Source organism: Erinaceus europaeus, chromosome 12 (genome assembly GCF_950295315.1).
Source record: "Erinaceus europaeus chromosome 12, mEriEur2.1, whole genome shotgun sequence".
Taxonomy (NCBI): domain Eukaryota; kingdom Metazoa; phylum Chordata; class Mammalia; order Eulipotyphla; family Erinaceidae; genus Erinaceus; species Erinaceus europaeus.
The window spans coordinates 70,731,310-70,748,170 of NC_080173.1; the positions used below are offsets into that span (position 1 = coordinate 70,731,310).

At 55.0% G+C, this 16,861-nt stretch overlaps 1 protein-coding gene across 1 annotated transcript in view; it reads right to left on the reverse strand.

Annotated features, from left to right (window-relative positions):
- Positions 1-4,289: 4,289 nt before the first annotated feature.
- Positions 4,290-16,861, reverse strand: part of TMEM132E (transmembrane protein 132E) — a 60,206-nt gene continuing 47,634 nt past the window's right edge. Inside the window, exons 3-9 of the mRNA XM_016185490.2 lie at positions 14,729-14,875; positions 14,305-14,497; positions 13,048-13,191; positions 10,443-10,648; positions 8,363-8,651; positions 7,207-7,398; positions 4,290-6,351 (exon numbers count right to left, since the gene is read on the reverse strand). Coding sequence (XP_016040976.1) covers positions 5,317-6,351; positions 7,207-7,398; positions 8,363-8,651; positions 10,443-10,648; positions 13,048-13,191; positions 14,305-14,497; positions 14,729-14,875 — 2,206 coding nt within the window. The 3' untranslated portion in view covers positions 4,290-5,316. The remainder of the gene's footprint in view (positions 6,352-7,206; positions 7,399-8,362; positions 8,652-10,442; positions 10,649-13,047; positions 13,192-14,304; positions 14,498-14,728; positions 14,876-16,861) is intronic.

Sequence of the window (16,861 nt, forward strand, 5' to 3'; positions counted from 1 at the left end):
AAATTTCCTCCAGGAACTGCAGCTGCTAGAGTCTTTTTGCTGCCCTTCCCTCGTCTGCCTCTCTCTACCCTGGGGACTGTGGTTCCCCACTCAGTGGACTGAGGACAGTCCAGCTCCTGTCCCCTGGGTGCTCCTTCCCTGCTAGAGAGTCACCCACAGGGATGGAGAGGGTCTCTGTGTGCCTTAGAAACTGCATCCCACAATCACTGGTGAATGGCATCCTGCCAGGGCATGGGGGACACTCTCTTGGAGGGATGGAGTATATGTGGAAGTGGAGGTGGAGAGCAGAGAGGTGAAAGGCAAGAAGAACCTCTTACTTGTTACTTCCATTACCTGAAACCCTCTCCCCTCCATGCTCCCTGACTGGCCAGTCAGGGTGGGAGTCTGCATGTGGAGTCCACTTTGGAGGCAAGGGTTGGGCTGCAAACTAAAGAGGGGATACAGAGGTCCATACCCCAGCTTCCAGGGACCTGCTCACTTACTCTCAGCTCCCTGTCAACCCTTCAAGCTGGCAGGAGGAACTGTGGGATCAGACCATTGCCCCTGGCCCAGTGGCAGGAGGCCTATAGGGACTTTGCAGTAGAAGGGAAAGATCATTCTAGAATTGCAGGTGGTCGGGAGGGAAAGGGCACTTCCAGTCCCACAGTGGAGTCCAGATGAGGTGGGTGACTATCAGACGGCACACAGGAAGGCAGCCTCAGAACGGGGTAGTGTTGGGGGCTCAAGCATTGCTGACTTTATTCTTCAAGAGGTCGTATAGCTGCCTACCCCGGGGGACTGCCCCCCCCCCCACCCACCTTAGAGACTGAGTTGTTGCCATGCTACAGCCTACTCAGCAGCAGGGGAAGGATGTTAGTCACCAAGACTCACCCATTTGACCCTGTGCTACGGCTGAGGTCCTGGCTGGGCACAGAGGCCCATTGTGGAGAGCACCCTCAGGCAACTCTTAGTTCAGTCCTCTCACCTCACAGATGAGGGGCAGATGTGCAGCATCACACTGAAAGTGGGGTCCCCAGGGGACTAGTAGCTGTGTGCACAAGGCTCTGATCCCTCCAGAGAGCTAAGACTGCTCACAACCCTGAAGGACAGTGGCACTCTCCCCAGTAGTGCAGAGGCCCAGAGTCCTCCTTGGGGGGGTGGGGGGGGGTGCTCCACTCTCCAAGCCTTCACTCCCTGTATTGGCTCCTCTCAGCCAGAGCCCTGCGGGGCTCAACTCCCCACTCTCCTAGTCAACATACTTATCAACATACCCATCTTATATTTCAGACCTTTGTTTTCTGACTTCCTAGCATCTGATAGACCCTCCCCAGTGCCTTCCCTCAAGGCCAGCCACAAGCTTGCTCCGGGCTTCCTTTCCAGACAAACTGTCTGATGTCCCTGGGTTTCCTCCACTCTGTGGGCTGAGTGCAGGCACAGATCACTTTGCATTTCTTTGCACCTGTGTGTACTGTTCTCTGAATGCATACAGGCATGTCTTCAGTCGGTGTTCTGCCTCCCACATCAGACTGGGTATTTATCTCAGGCAGGTGACATGTTTCCACTCCAAGCTGAGGATGTTCTGTTCCTCTTCTATCAGGCTGGGCACTCCAATAGGACAGGAGTTGCCTGCCAGGACACCTCTTAGCTGGAGACTGCAGGCAAGTTATGTAGCCCTAGCTCCTTCTCTATAAAGCAGACTTAGCAGTTGCTCTCTCCTTACATGCTTGCAAGTTCAAGGAGGCTTTGCCTGTGAGCTTAGTAGATTCTGCCTAGTACTGATGGTTTCCATACTGGTCCCCATGGAGAAACGTGCTGGGGCTGCATTGGCTGAGGTCACTCAGACTACAGGAATCCCTGCCTACTTGTATTCAGAAGTTCCATCACTTCAAGTAAGAATGTCCTTCTATGGCCCATCGCTGAGTGCTCAGCTCTATTTGGCTCCAAGACCTCTCTGCCAGCCCTAGAGGTCTTCTTTTAAGTGTTGGGGTAATAGTGCCTGGCACATTATAGGTACCTATCAACATAAGTTGATGACAAGCCTGGAGGCTCCTCCAGCACTGGGATGGAGAAGGGTGCTAACAGGGTGGGGAGCTCAGCACTGGGGGTGGGGTGGAGGTGTGGGGTGGAGTCCATTCAGGCTCCAGGTGCTTTCTCTGCCTCTCTGGCTCTGCCTCGGCCAGCCTCGGGCCTGTCTGAAAAATCTCATTTTTCTAGCAAGCTGATTCATGGGCCTGGCTCCCCAGAGCTCCCTGAGCAGTTCTCTGTCAATAACTATTCTGTCCAAGGTCTCTCAATTGGTTTTCAGGGTTAAAGACAAATTTTTAAAGAGGAGTTCAGTGCCAAGGCCACTCCAGAGGGGCTGTTAACTTAATGCCCTACCTCATTCCCTCGAATTCTGCTCCCTCTTGAACTGCACTGGGGGTCAGGACTAACCATTTCTAGCAATCATTCCTGAGTTTCTCTCATTTGGATAGGGGTGAGGTACGAAGACACAAATTACAGGACACAAATTACAGGGCTGCATGGCATGCAGGCCTTTGCCTCTGTCACTAGGTTTGCTGCATGGTTTGATTTTTTTTTCTTTTTTTGGCTAATGGCTCCTCCAGTGCCCTCTGCCCCCTACACACACACACACACACACACACACACACACACACACTCAGCTGGTGAGAACCTTCAATAATCTTCATTCCCCCCATTCCTCATTCCTGGGGGCAGCCCCTTCAATGGCCTCTGCCTGGACCCTGAAATTGCAGAGCCTATATTCTGCCTTCTTCCCCTTGTAGGGAATTGCAGTTGACAGACTCTGCAGCTGCCTGCCTATGTGTACCTGGGTCTCTGTTCCTGCCGCCCCGGCCCCTGTCCTTTCTGCTGCAGCAGCCTTCTAAGCACCTGCTCCCATAAAGGGAGATGGCCTGGACCTCAGCATGGTCCAGGCCTGATGCTGTGTTGACACTGAGCCTTACTCCCTGACCTTCACGCCTTCACATCTATGTTTATTTCCCACACTAGCAGGAACTCATCCTTTAGCCTCAGGGAAAGCGCACACAAAGATGGCCAGCAAAGGAAAATAAGGAGTATTAGGATGCTGCTTCTGGGCCTTTGCACCCACAGCTCTCCCTTCTTGGACTGCACTTGGTCTTGACCTCAGCAAACTCAATTTTATTATGCCCCACCAGCCCAAAGTTATCCTAATAGTACCAGCTGACTCTCCCTTGGAGGTGCCTTGGTCTCCATACTCCCCAGCTCTTAGAGGAACTCAGCCATTGAATAAACAGACACATACACCTTCCCAACAGTAACCCCAGCACTCCCTTCTGTATACACTCACAGCTGGGACAGCCATCCTTGGTGCACGCTGGGTCCTTCTCCTCATCTGTCTGCTTAACTACCCGAAATGGAGGTATAGGGAAGTATGTAAGCCTTGAAATCTGGCAGTTCAAGTATTTGCTGAATACTTCCCTAGCCTAGGCACCAGGGGCTAAGTGAAATGACTGGGACCTCACCTCACCCTCCAGGAGATCACATCTGGGAGTGTGAGCAGCAGGCATCCTTTGTGCTGATAGAAAGCCTTGGTGTCAAAGCCCCTGTGCCTCTGCCCTGGGCATGGCTGCTCCCCTCTGCTGCTGAGTGATACCTATTCAAATACATGTAGCTAGAGCAGGTCAATCTCTTGGGCAATCAGCCAAAGGAAGGTGTCTTCCTTTTAGGCTCATACCTCACCTAAAAATTAAGACTTGGGTGCAGCAAACTCCATTCTTGGAAAGCTGCTGCATGCCAGGGCCTATGCCTGATGCTGGGGGCTATGTGGAGGATTCTGCTTATGTACACACACACACACACACACACACACACACACACACGACCATGAGGGGCAATGGACCGGCCCATGATCAGCTGGGACACAAGGCTCATACAGCAGCCTTTTACTCTCACTGTCTGACTCTCTGGGTGGAGACCTCCCACCCTTCTCCATCAATCCAGGGGACAGAGACTGGAAGTTTCTCTGGTGATAGGATGAGTACTCTCTGAGGGGCTGAAGGCTGGGAGGGAAGCTGCAGTGAGAACAGCCCTCTTTCATGTCTCCTGGCTTTCCAGTACCTTTCCCTGGCCAGACATTTCTCTGGAGGCCTTGTTGCCAGTCACAGCAGACTGCTGGAGGTATACCATTCCTGAACACTATGTTTCTGGAGGAGCAAATCTTGCGCCCTCTGACACGAGCACCCCCACCTCCACTGCAGCATCAAGGGCCTAAAGGGATGGAAATGATGGAGTTCTGAAGGTCACAGAAAGAACACTCAGAGCCAGCGTCACCTTCTGTCTGCTCTCTGGGAGCGACCGCTCCCAGCCTGTCCCCTTGCCTCCATTTATTTAAGAAAAATCCGACACAGTGGTGGGTAGAACCCAAGAGAAAAGTGACTGTGGGCTTGGGGTAGGGGGATATGCCAGGCTCCCTTTGGCCTTTGCCATCCTGAGGTCCTTCACAGCATTCCCTGGTGCCCTCTCGGCCCTCCCATCTGGTTTGGGCTCAGGAGGGCAAGGGGGTGCTTCCCTTACAGAGAGAGTCTGAGTGGTCAGCAGAGCGGGAGGGGCGGCTAAGGCGTAGCGCTGACCTTTCTGTGGGGAGGCAGGAGGCGTCCAGGCTTTCCTCCAAGTGAACGGAGGATCCTCCTGTTTTGGCCCCAGCCCCGCAGCCCTTGCAGGCAGGCACAAAGTCCTGGTAGCTCTGGAAGGGACTTGGCTTGGTACTAGGCCCTTCTATAGCCTCAGTTCCCAAGTTCTAGGAAGGGGGGAGGGGGCGGGGCACCCTGCAGAAGAAGCAGATGCTACAAGTGTCCCCCTCTGCCCCCTCCCCCCACATTATTTTTTTTTGTCCACAACAAGATCCTTGGCCGGGCTGGCAGCTGCTACCTCCCCGTCCCACAGGACAGAAATCCCTGAATAGTGGTTTGAGAAAAGTCTTTGTGCAGCTTGTGACACAAGACCACCCCCCCCCAGAGGTCTTCCCCCACAGGGGGGAGTCAGGGGACGTGAGATGCAGAGATGGGGCACAGTGTGGAACTGCCTCAACCCCAGGCTCGGCCTCCTCCTGCCTCACTCTCGGGGTAGAGGGTGGCAGTAAGAGAGCAGGGAGGCTTGGGAAGGTGGAACAGGGCTGGGCTTGCTCTCCTCTTGGCAGCGGGGGCGGCAGGGAGGAAGGCGCCCTCCCCCGCAGGGCGGAGGGGATAAGGTGTGCGGTGAGGCGGCCGGCTGAGGGAGCAGACAGGCGCCCCTCACAGGGCGCGGAGTCCAGGCTGCGCCCACACAGAACCCGCCAGCTGGCGGGGACCAGCGCCCCTAAGCCATGTCTTTTATTCTGCGCATGTAGTTGTGCAGGTCCGGGGGCGGGGCGGGCCGCTGGGTTCCCGCCACCTCGGGGCAGCCCCACCCCAAGTCCTCCTCGTCCTCCTCCTCTTCACCGGCGGGCACCGAGTCATAGGCCAGCTCCTCCGAGGGCAGAGTGGTGAAGGTAGTGAACTTGACCCGCTTGCGCTTGGAGGTGGGGGAGCTGGCGGGGTCCTCGGCCTGGTCCCGGGCCGAGCCCCCCGAGGAGCCGTCGCCCCGCCCGTGCACCTGGCTCTGCACGCTGGTCTGCGAGCTGCCACTGCTGTGGTGGTCGCCGTGGCAGCAGGCGGGCACGGTCTCCAGCGCATTGCTGGTGGGCGGCGACAGCTCCCCCTGCACCCGCAGCGGCTGCCCGTTGCCCAGGAACACCCAGTGGTGGGAGTGGTCCATGCTGGTCTGGCCCTCGGGCGGGATGCGCTTGTGCCGGTAGCGCAGCACGAACACGATGCAGTTGATGAGGAAGACGAGGATAGCGAGGCAGAAGACGCCCAGCAGCGCGTACATGCCGATCTCCAGGTCCGTCAGCCCGCGGGGCATCTGCAGGAAGCCGGTGGGCAGCGGCAGGAGGTCCTCCGTGGATGGCGCGGCCGAGCTGCAGGTGCTGGGGGCTTGGGGCGGGGTGCCGGGCGGGGCTCTCCGGACCTCGTCCTCGCCTCCCCCAGGCCCTGGCTGACTAGGACCCGGGTAGTCATAAGTGGGGTCCTCCTCATCGCGTCCAAAGTGCACCCGCAGCCCCACCGAGGTGGTGGCCAGCACGCTCTTGCGCTTGGTTTTCTGGCAGCTCTCCGCGATGGTGAGCTCTGCTCCAAGCAGCTCCCCTGACCCTTCCGCCTCGGCCACCACCAGGGGGAAGGCCCGGGCCTGGGTCACTGTGGCCACCCGCTCATCCAGGCTGCTCACCTGCAGCCCGTAGTCCCGGGGGCTGTAGAGGGAGAGTGGGGCCGTGGTGCCATCACTGTAGGAAAGCCAGAGGCTCAGGAGGCCTTCCTGGAGGAGAAGGAGGGGACAGCAGTCAGAGCTAGTCCTGGCTGGGCTCCCTGCTTTCTTCCCAATGCCCAGACTCTGCCGGGTGGGTGGCAGGTGCTCTAGACTGACTGAGCTGGGCTTCTGCTCCAGGGGTCCTCAGGGTGATACATGGCACCTTATGGGTGAGCTGTATGCCCCAAGAATGTCCTTGCTCGCTTCCTCCTCTCCCCCTGGGTGAGTTCGAGGTAAATCTTGCCCTGCGCCTAACTCAGGTTCCTCAGCTGCAGGAGCGGCCCTGCACCTGCTCACCTGACCCAGGCTCTGTCTCTGTCTCTGTAGAGAGACTGGGAATGAATACATACCTAATACTGGCCTCTGCTGTCTGCTGAACTCTCCAGAGACCTGCCCTCCCTGCAGAGGAGGGAGCATGGTCCAGAGAGAAGGGCTTGGTCTAGGGTCACAGAGCAAGTTAGGGGCAGAGAATCCCAGTGTCCTGACCTCTGGCTTGGTGCTTGGTGCTCAGTACCCACTGCCTTGCTCTCTGTGCTCCCACCTTTGTTACTCAGCCAGTACCCTGCTTATGTCTGTGAGGTGCTGCTGTCGGGGCTCAGATAGCACTAGAGGTGAAGCAGAGGTGGGCACCCTCTGAGAATCTGTGAGAGGGAGCACTCCAGGATGGCAGGTGTGAGAAGTGAGGTCTTGATCACATGCAGAGGGACAGGACGGGGCAGGCATGCAGGACACAGAAGGGCACAGAGGGCTCCTATTATCTACAGTCCTTACCCGGTGACTTGACTCATGGCACAAGGGCAAGACAGGACTTATGAGTCCTTCCACACCCCAAGCCATTGGGCCAGCAGGCTGGGCGTCAGTTACCTGCTTGAGGAAGCTGAGGGTCTGCTGGGCGGTCGTGGTAGCCACAATGGTGTGGCTGCTTCCGGGGCTGGGTCGAAGGGAGAGGGCCAGACTGGCCACCACCTGGGCCTGCAGCTGCGTGATGCTGACCTTCTCCTCTGTCACAGTCAGCAATGTCTCCCCGAGCACAGACTCTGTCAGTGGGGACACCACCTAAGGGGAAGCAGGGGTGTGAGAGAGCAGGAAGGCAGCACCGTGGGGCTCCCACCAGGCAGAGAGAAGGGAGGCATGGATGAGTAGGACTGGCTGGAGGCAGAACTGCAACCGGAACCAGGGTCTAGAGGCCACACAGGTGAGAGGTGGGCAGAGTTTAATGACAAAAGTGAAAGATGATAATCAGTCTTCAGCCTCAATGTTGGGGGTGGGGGAGGAGAGTGGCAGAGACTCCAGCTGATTGTTTCCAGGTGAGAATGCAGACATACTTTGGTTAGATTTGTATTTCTTAAAATATAAATTGATTTGTTTTGCCCAGGGTTATTGATGGGGCTTAGTACCTACACAGTGAATCCACTGCTCTTGGTGGTATCCCCCTCCCCATTGCTTTTATTTGATAGGACAGCAAGAAATTGAGAGGGGAAAGGGAGATAGAGAGACAGAAAGAGAGACACCTGCAGCAGTGTTTCACAGCTCATGAAGCTTCTGCCCTGCTGGTGAGGGTTGGGGGCTTGAACCAGGGTCCTTGCACATGACAAGCTATTGACTTTTAAATGCTGGATCAATTGCTTCCCATGCAGATCTAGCTGCCAGCAGATTCTAACCTATAAGTCACAATTTATAAGCCTTAGGAGGGTGTATTCTATCCAGGCAGACAGCTGTTTAAGGAAGAAAGTCCTAGTTGCTTCCCTAGATCCCTGATTAGCCTTTCCCGGCCTCCAGGATGGCTGCCCCCTCATGAGCTCCCCCTGCTCACCTCTATCTGCTCTCTCATTGAGTCATGCAAGTCTTGGAGTGTGGGCCTTTGCCCACCTGAAGCTGAAGGACCTTGACCTTTGACCTAGCTCAGCTGTTCCTAGAGACCCGCGGCCCCGGGGGTCCTGTCACAGGAATGGCATCTGTGTTCTGCTCACACATGGAACAAGGCTGTGCCCCAGTGCCTGGCTCTACTCCTGGTGCCTACCTTGAAGGGGGTGGTGCCCGGCTCCAGGCCTGCCAGGGTGCTGCTGTCCACCAGGCGTGCAACTCGTGGGTCACCCACCCGCATGAAGTCGCTGACCAGGTCAGTGACCTCCACTAGCCAGTCTGGGCCCAGCATGGTGACCACCTGGTCAGTGCCCTCAGATGAGGTGGTGTGGAACTGGGTGAAGACCTGCAGGGTGGCATGCTGGTACTGCAGGGTGCAGCCCCGGCTGGCGCTCTGCCGCCGCTCCTCTTCCTCCTCATCCTCATCCTCGCTCTCCCGGGCTGACCTGTGCAGGGAGGCATGGGTCACAGCTCCTCCCTGGTTCAGAGATGCCTGGAACCCTCCTCAGCCCTGCCCTTTGGCCCTGCCCCAGCTCTGCCTGCAGGACACCGAGCAAAAGGCAGCCTCCTCCCTGGCTTCTTCCTTCTGTCTTCTGTGTCTGGCAAGCTTGGAGCCAGAAGCCCAGCCTTTCCTCTCCAAGAAAGCTACCAGAATTCTTGGCCCACTCCTGTATATCTCTGCCTCTGCCTGGCTTAGCCCACATTGAGGAGTGGCCAGTGTCAAATCCTAACAAGTATGCCTGGCCCTCTTCTCAGCTTGGAATGGGATCAAAGGTGACACTTGCTACAGAGGGCCAGAAAGATGGGGTGAATGGTGGCTGTGCCAGGTGACAAACAGGCTTATTCGTGAGGAGACTGGACACTGGGTGGAGGAGGAAGAGATTCCTCAGCAAAGTGTAGCAGGTGCAACCTGGGTTCCTCTTGCTGTGTAGAGTGAAATGTGAAAGAAGAGAGAAAATTGAGAGGAGAAGTGATAAGCAATCGGGAGCCAGGACTTGCTGCTTTGGAAGATTAGCTGAGACTTGCTAAAATCAGGAGAAATGCTTTTAGGAAGGCATGTTCTGGAGTGTGTGAAGGGAGTGGCTAGTGGTCTTCAGAAGGAAGGCCATTCGTGAATGCAACAGGCTCTACTACCTGCACTCACTAACATAGCTCCACCTCAACCCCAGGAGGTATGTGTTAGCCTGTTTTACAGTAAGACAAGGATAGGCATAGAGAAGTGAACAGCAGAGTCAGGATTTAAGTCCAGGCTTCCGGACTTCAGAACTCAATACTTTCTTCCCAGGCAGAGCAGTATTGGCGTCTCCTGGGGACACTAGCCAGAGCTGCAGAATCACAGGCTCCATCCCAGGCCCACTGGATCTGAATCTGCATTCTAGCAGTTCATTCAGCAGTTCACATGTGTGTTAAAGTCTGAGAGACTCTGTCTTTACTGCCTTGCTTTGCCAAATTTTGTGGAATGAAGCGGGGGGCCCGGCTCCCAGGCTCCCACTTGCCCAGCCCCACCTTCCTGCTCTCAGCTTCCTGCCTCCCTCCCCCTTCTCCTCCATAGATGAGGGGTGAGTAGAGTGCAGTGCCCATGTGTGCACCCCACAGATGGGCACAGGTGTGAGTCACAGTGTGCCTGGACTCTGAGCCTGTGAGTGTGCCCCTGGTATGCCCAGGTGGAACACACATGTGCAGCTGTGCATGGATCTGTTCTTCCTGGCTGCCATGTGGCTGCCCAGCCACCTCCTTTCCAGTCGTCCTTTAACACTTAGCTAAAGAGTCATCTTTTCCCCCAGGAAGTTTGCCCTGACTTCTAGAGGAGCAGGTAACTCCCTCCTTTGTGCCACTTGGCTCCCAGAACACTGGGTTTCCTCCATGTGCCTGTCATGCTCAGTAGCCTTTATGCTGGACCCAAGAGCTAGGCCAGACCAAACACTGGTCACATTCACCCCACCTCTCAGTTACCTATTGGCTTCTGGCACACAGTTGCTGCTCAGTAAAGACCAGTTACTGCACAACTGATCTGCAGTCTGAGTACAGCAACTCTTGCAGATGTGGGGAAATAGGTTAGCATTGTGCAAACAGTGGTCCCAGTGGGAAGCGCTATTCTATTTCTGGTGGATGGTACATCAAGATGGGAGCTGACCAAACAGCATTGTTTAAGCCTCACACATACATTGGGCTCAGACCAAAGGCAGGCTGTGTCTACCTCAAGATCCCTAGTAGCCACTGCATGGGCAAGGATGTACCTCCGGTCAGGGAGGATGGGCACCCTCCAGCCCTTCACTTGGCTGAGTTGTGTGTCAGACAACTCGATGTGCAGAGGCAGCTTGGGGACCCAGACAGTCATCTCCAGAGGGGCATTGAGGACGTCATAGCGGAAGATGACCCTGGCATTCATGGACCCTCGGGACTCCTTGCCACTCACGAACACGTAGTCACAGCTGCTGGACACCTGGGGAGGAGGGGGATAGTCAGTACAACCATGTGGTCCTGGAGGCAGTGCAGGGTCTCCCTGTCCAAACTGCAGGTTCAGAAAGGACACTGCAGAGGGAAAAACCAGCCGCCAAGACTGAAAGGAAGGGGCCAGTGGGTGAAGGCACCTAATCACATCCCTGGGGCAGGTGTCATCTTTACAGTGTCATTGCTTCCACTCTGCAGCTCCAGGGACCACCTTGCAGTGCCCACTGTGGGAAGAGCTTTGCTCTCTGGCAAGGAGTCAGCTTGTGAATGTTTCCACAGGGGCCTGCTTCAGATGCCCCGGACCTCACCCCGGGGGAGACTTGAAGCTCTGGGTGCCCAGGTCTGGCTCCCTCCCCAGAGGGACTGTCCTGGCTCTGGAAAAGGTGGTCAGGGGACAGAGTTCTTCCCAGAACAAAGGAACAGCCTGTACAGTGTTCCATTGGGTGGGGATAAAGGCAGAGAGAGCAGTGTGAGGAGTGGGTCCAGGTCTCCAGGCCCCCTGAGGCTCCAGGAAAATAGGCAGCTGGCTAATCTTGCATGAAAGGGGTGCTCTAGTCAGAGGTGAAGTGGAAGGAAGGAAAAAGGAAAGACCAGTCCCCCAAGGACAGGCAGGTGGAAGGTGGGACTGACTGGCTTTTGAAAATGCATGCCTGTCCAGATGCCAACATATATTCTCAAGAATTTCTCAGATGGGAACATTGCTGGCTGAACACATCTTGCTGCCCACTCACAGAGGTGCCACTGCCAGTACTTTAGGGGTGGACTGAGATGGGGAGTATGTGTTAAATATGCCCCTTCCACACACACCTGGCACACCCTGGAGTGAATCCTCTGTACAGTGCACTGACGGGCTCCTGCTAGCACATTCCCATGGGTACACGCCCCTGCACTGGCAGAGGGTCTTTCATGCAGACCCTGGGCCTTGTGGGGGGTGTGGAGGGGATGGGCCTTTGGCTCATTTGTGGGCCCAATTCCCTGCTAGCTCCCTTAATCACCTCATAGGGGTGGGTGGAGGGAAGTGGGGTAACGTCCTTGCCTCAAATGCTCATTTCCCCCTTCAGAAGGAAGAGCATTTCATGTGAAGGCTGGAAAATTCTATTTAGACTGTTGGCACACTTGATAAAGGAGCCAACTAAAGTGTATTTCACTGAGGACGGAAGCAAAGTCCATTTAGAATCTTCGTTAATTCCCTTTAGTCTCCACACCATCATGACTTAGTTCTGGCTCGCTCTGGGGCTGGGGTGGGGGAGTCTGGCTGACAGAGGGAGGTGCTGGGCCAGGGCTCTTGGTGGACAGGTTCATCCCTTCCCCTCCCAGCCTGTAGAGAGAGGACTCCATTCCGCAGAGCTGATGAGGGTGTGCTACTGAAACCCCTGCTTGGGTTCACTTGGGGTGTATCCTCCTAGGATAGGGGATGAATGAGGTGAGCCTTGGCTCCTCAGTCCTGCAAGAACCCATGATGGACAGCATGTAGGGGGTGGGGTGGAGGGAGAATGCACAGTCTAGGTTAGCACAGGGCCCGGGGAAGAAGGATGCCCACACATCTACCACTCCTGTTCTGCTTCAAGCCGAAGGATTTATAGAAACAGGAAACAAAATCTATTTCTAATCACTTGTTTTTGGCACCTGCTGGAAGCTGGCACAGCACACAGCTCTCCCTACAGGTACCAGTGCTGGATGCTCTCCCACACTGCTGCCTATGCCACTGCATCTAACTACTGTCTAAGGCTGCAGTGGGAAGTGGGGTGGGGGGAGGCAAATATGGAGGCTGTCTTGGAGGAGGTGGCAAACTGGGTCAAGCTGTTAGATCAGTGTCCTGTCTGCTGAGCTGTGGAGGATCTGGGGCCCAGAGTGGGTCTCTGGAGAGAAGTCAGGGAGAGCCTCTGGGGAGCTGGAGGAATTGGGGTGCATATGCCAAAGTGGGTCCATTTTATACAACCTTCACTCCTGGCTTTACCCGCTTGCTTCTGGAGGCTTCTTCACTTGGTCATGAGTAACCCAGTTCTGGGCATATCTCTAGGAAGCCCACATTTTTCCTGCCATGCCCCATCCAGCAGCGGGCAGCAGGTCCTCCCTCAATAATGACTTAACAGATTGGAGTGAGTTCAAGTTGTCAGTACTGCCTTCTCCTCTCAGCCCAGGAAATGGTCTCTTCTATATCCTTACAGGAAGCTCTCCAGGACTGACCAGAGCAGCCCCAAGGCTTTGCACTGCCCCTCTCAGGCTGACTGTGAGATGCTTATATCTCACCCCACCCACCCCAAAGCTCCTCCCCTTACCTGCCTACCATGGAGACCTGCCCTGCTTGTGAGTTCCCCTCTGCACTGGGACACCGCTCCCCATGAAGGTCTGAGGCTTTCCTCCTAGGAAGCACACCTCCAGGAAGCCCACCTTGATGATGTCTTCATTGTCAGACTCGCATTCCACTAGAGCAGAAATGTCTAGGACGAGACCGGTCACCTCTATGGCAATGACCTTGACAGGGATGGCCACCGTCCGGCCAGTCAGGATGGCTGTGTTGATGATCTCTGTGTCCTGTGGGGAGGAGAGGAGAGTGCCACTAGTCTGGTGTTTGTAGTGCCCTGCTCTCCTGGGACATGCAGTCAAGCTCCAGCTCCTGGCTGCCCTCTCAGCCGCAGATTCTTCCCAAGGGGACCCTGTGCAGAGAGGATCTATCACTTGGCCTTCAGGATCTAGCTCACTTGACTTCCCCAGCCCCCTCCAATCTTCTCCCCATGCCTCTGCTCCTTAGGACTCACACATGTCTGGTCTTTCCAGGGACAGCCCCAGACCTGACACCCCACTGGTGCTTTTCCTGACCCACTGCTCCTGTGAACAAACCACTCACATCCCCGTGACTATAGCTTCACCCTTTGATGCCATTCCTGCTTAGAAAACCTTCCTATGTGGTCTTCAAGGTTCAGCTGAATGGCCACCACCTGCAGGAAGCCTTCCCTGAGTGGTCGGTCCCTCTTATGGATGACTTCTCCCTCTACCAGCCCCCTCAGCACCAGGCATAGCATGCTGCCTTGTTGGTCATCATCTCTCCTTTGGCTAATTCTGCTTCTGTTCCCCTGCATTGCTTAAGGCTGTGGTTTATTTACATAATCATTGTTTTGTCTGAGACCTGCCCTGCCTGCAGGGCATTGGTTTAATCCCCACTGGTTCAATCCCCACTGGTTTAATCCCCACTGATTCGCACTCTCTTTTCACTCCGCCCCCTCTCCTAGTCACATCCTGTTTTCCACCCTACCACTTCCTTCTTGGCAAGTATAAAAGAATCTTCTTTTCTGATTAAAAACATTGGATTGCGTTCCTGCTCCCCGAGTCCCAGAGTCTCTCTCTCCTGGGTGCTATCCCAACACCAGTTCCTGATCCCTCTCCGGTGCAGCAGCCTAGGCTGGCTCCGGTCGAGTTCTCTCCAACCCAGAGAGCACGTGCTCGGGAAGAAGCACCCTCAGGCTATCCCAGCACTTCCTGCCTCCCATGTGTGCACACACATCTGCCCCTTACACATGGGCACATCTGCTGCAGGACGCACAGACAACCTCGGGAGTGCAGGCTCACAGCACTCTCATCCATGTACATTCCCGTCAGCCCATGGGCCTGCAGTAGACATAACATACACCTTCCTCCCGTCAAGCTCACCATGGCCAGGGGCAGGATGGCTTGCACATCTCGCTGGATGACTGTCAACTCAGTGACTGCCCGCTCCAGGTCAGGCAGGGCCCCGTGACCCCGGTAATCGATGTGCCACATAATTCTGCGCTTGACCGACTGGCTGGTGAAGTTCTCCATCTCGAAGTCCAGCTGCAGGATCTCCAGGGGTTCCTGGCCCTCCCTGGGAGTGGAAGAAGGGTGAGGAGCTGAGGCAGGAAGGTTGGGAACCACTGAGGAGTTCTGACCCCTTTAGTGTCCTAGCCCTCCCTGCCTCCCTGCCTGCTTGGCCCCCTGATCCTCCTCCAGCCTCCCAAGGGGCCACAGCCTGGACTTCAGAGTCCCCCCAGAAGCCAGGACTCCCCTCCCAGTACTATCCTGCAAAGATATGGGCAGAGCTGTTGTTTGGGCTCACCAGGGGGGCAAGGGTGTGTCCTGGGCCCAGGTCACATCCACAGTGGCTGTTGAGTGCTTGGCTCCAGTCAGCAGCTCCGAGGTCACGTGCCACTGGCTGTTCCGTGACTTGGTGCCCAGGAGGGTCACACCCTTCTTGGCCTTCACCCTGGAGCAAAAGGGGTTGGGGAGAGGCGAGGAAGAAGGGTCAAACAAGGTCTCAGTGGCCACCTGCCTGCCCTCCACTATCCTGAGAAGGCACCAGAGGATGGGGAACGGCTGATAAGTTACCTGGAAACCAAAACTACATTCTTGAGAGTCATTTGGGGCACCTGGCATCGTGCAGCCGAGACCTCTGATCCTCGGTGGAAGCTATGGTCACTCCTACCATGTTACTGTCACGTTTTGGCCTGCACTCTCCTTGTAGATGTTCATGACAAGAGGCTCACTACTTCTGCATACATTCCAGTCCATTTTCAGGAAAGCCCCATCAGGACTTGAAACTTCTGCCCTGAACTTAGCTGAACTACATCAGCCATGTGTTTGCCTGGGGCAAGAGAACATTCTCCTCCATCTTTATTTATTCATTTTCCATCTCCAGGACCTTGCACCTTCACCATTTCATTGTTCTGGGACCAAGTTGTTGTTTTTCCAGTAAGAGAGTGAGAAGGAGAAGTATCACAACACCACAACTCCCCTCCAGACTATAATATTCCCATGTAGTATGCTTGGGGTGGGGGTGGGGTCAAACCGAATTCTCAAGCATTGCAAGGCAGGTGTCCTCTCAGGTGACTCTCTCGCTGACCCTCTTCTCCATGTTAGTTTTAACAGCTCTTTAGACTGCTGGGGAGGCAAGGAGCAGTTTTTCTAGTCTGCTTTGCTACAGACTGAACACCTCCAGTTCTTCTAATTACTGCTTTCTACCACAGTTTCCAGTTAGTGCATAGTCACTTTTCTCTGGGCAAAGTGTAGTTTCTACACTAGATGCAACACTTGAGCTATGCTTTAAAAAAGACTGATGCTGAATAATTAACACTTCCTTAATTCTACACACTCTACTCCTATGAACTTAGCTTGAAGTCTGATGAGACTGATTTCACTCATATGCACATTCAGGTGTCAGGTCCTGACCCTTTCCAGGAATATTTGGATGTTAGATCATGTGCTCAGGAAAGAGGACAGCACTTAATTCACAGAAACTGGCAGTGATGTTTCTGGTTCCATGCTGAGTGCATGGGGTGAGAGAAGATTTTGGTGGGACTTCTCCTATGTTTTCAGTGTCACCCACTGTATCTCAAACCATGGATTCCTACCAGAAGACATCATCACATTGTGTGGGGCTATCAAGCAACTTAAGGCCTTCAAAGGTTATAAGCTGTATTCCTCTTGGGGTGTCAGAAGAGCTGACACTAAGCAGTGCTTCTCTCTCAGCTCCAGGATGGGGAAAATGGGAACACGAACACACACCTGTCTGCCTTTTGGCTGCAAACAGAGGCACTACTCTTTGGCCTCAGTGTCCTCATCTGTCTAAGGGAATGGGTGGCTCAGCAGATGTCTGAGGGCTCTACCAGCCCTAGCACTGCTGCTCTGGACACACACAGTGCTGACAGTTTCCTTCCCTTCTGCCACAAAGGTAGTCTGTAGGGTCAGCTAAGTGAGGCATCTTTCTGAGGCTGCTGGGGGCTGGCAAAATAGCTCATTTTGACAGTGTGAGTGACCCAAGTTAAAGCCTGGCCCTCATCGTATTGGATGTTCCAGTTTTGTGGTCTCTCTGCCTCTGTCTTTATCGAAAAAGCAGCAAGCAAGCAAGCAAGCAAACAAACAAACAAACAAAAAGGGAAGTTGGGAGGTGCTGGTCTCCATTGAGTGCATACTTTACCATGTGAAAGGACCTGGGTTCAAGCCTTCTCTCCCCACATGCAGGGCGGGCTTCACGAATGGTGAAGCAGGCCTGCAGGTGTCTCTCTGTTTTCCTCTCTATCCTCCCTTTCTTCTCAATTTCTCTCTATCCTATCAAATAAAAGAAAAACAACACTGAGGCTGCTCCCATGAGGTGTAGTGGGGGCAAGGGGAGTCTGCAGGCTGCCACCAGGGGTCACGTGTGCACCTGGCCTTGAAAGGGAAGCCAGACTGAGCGGCTTTCCCCCTCCACCCG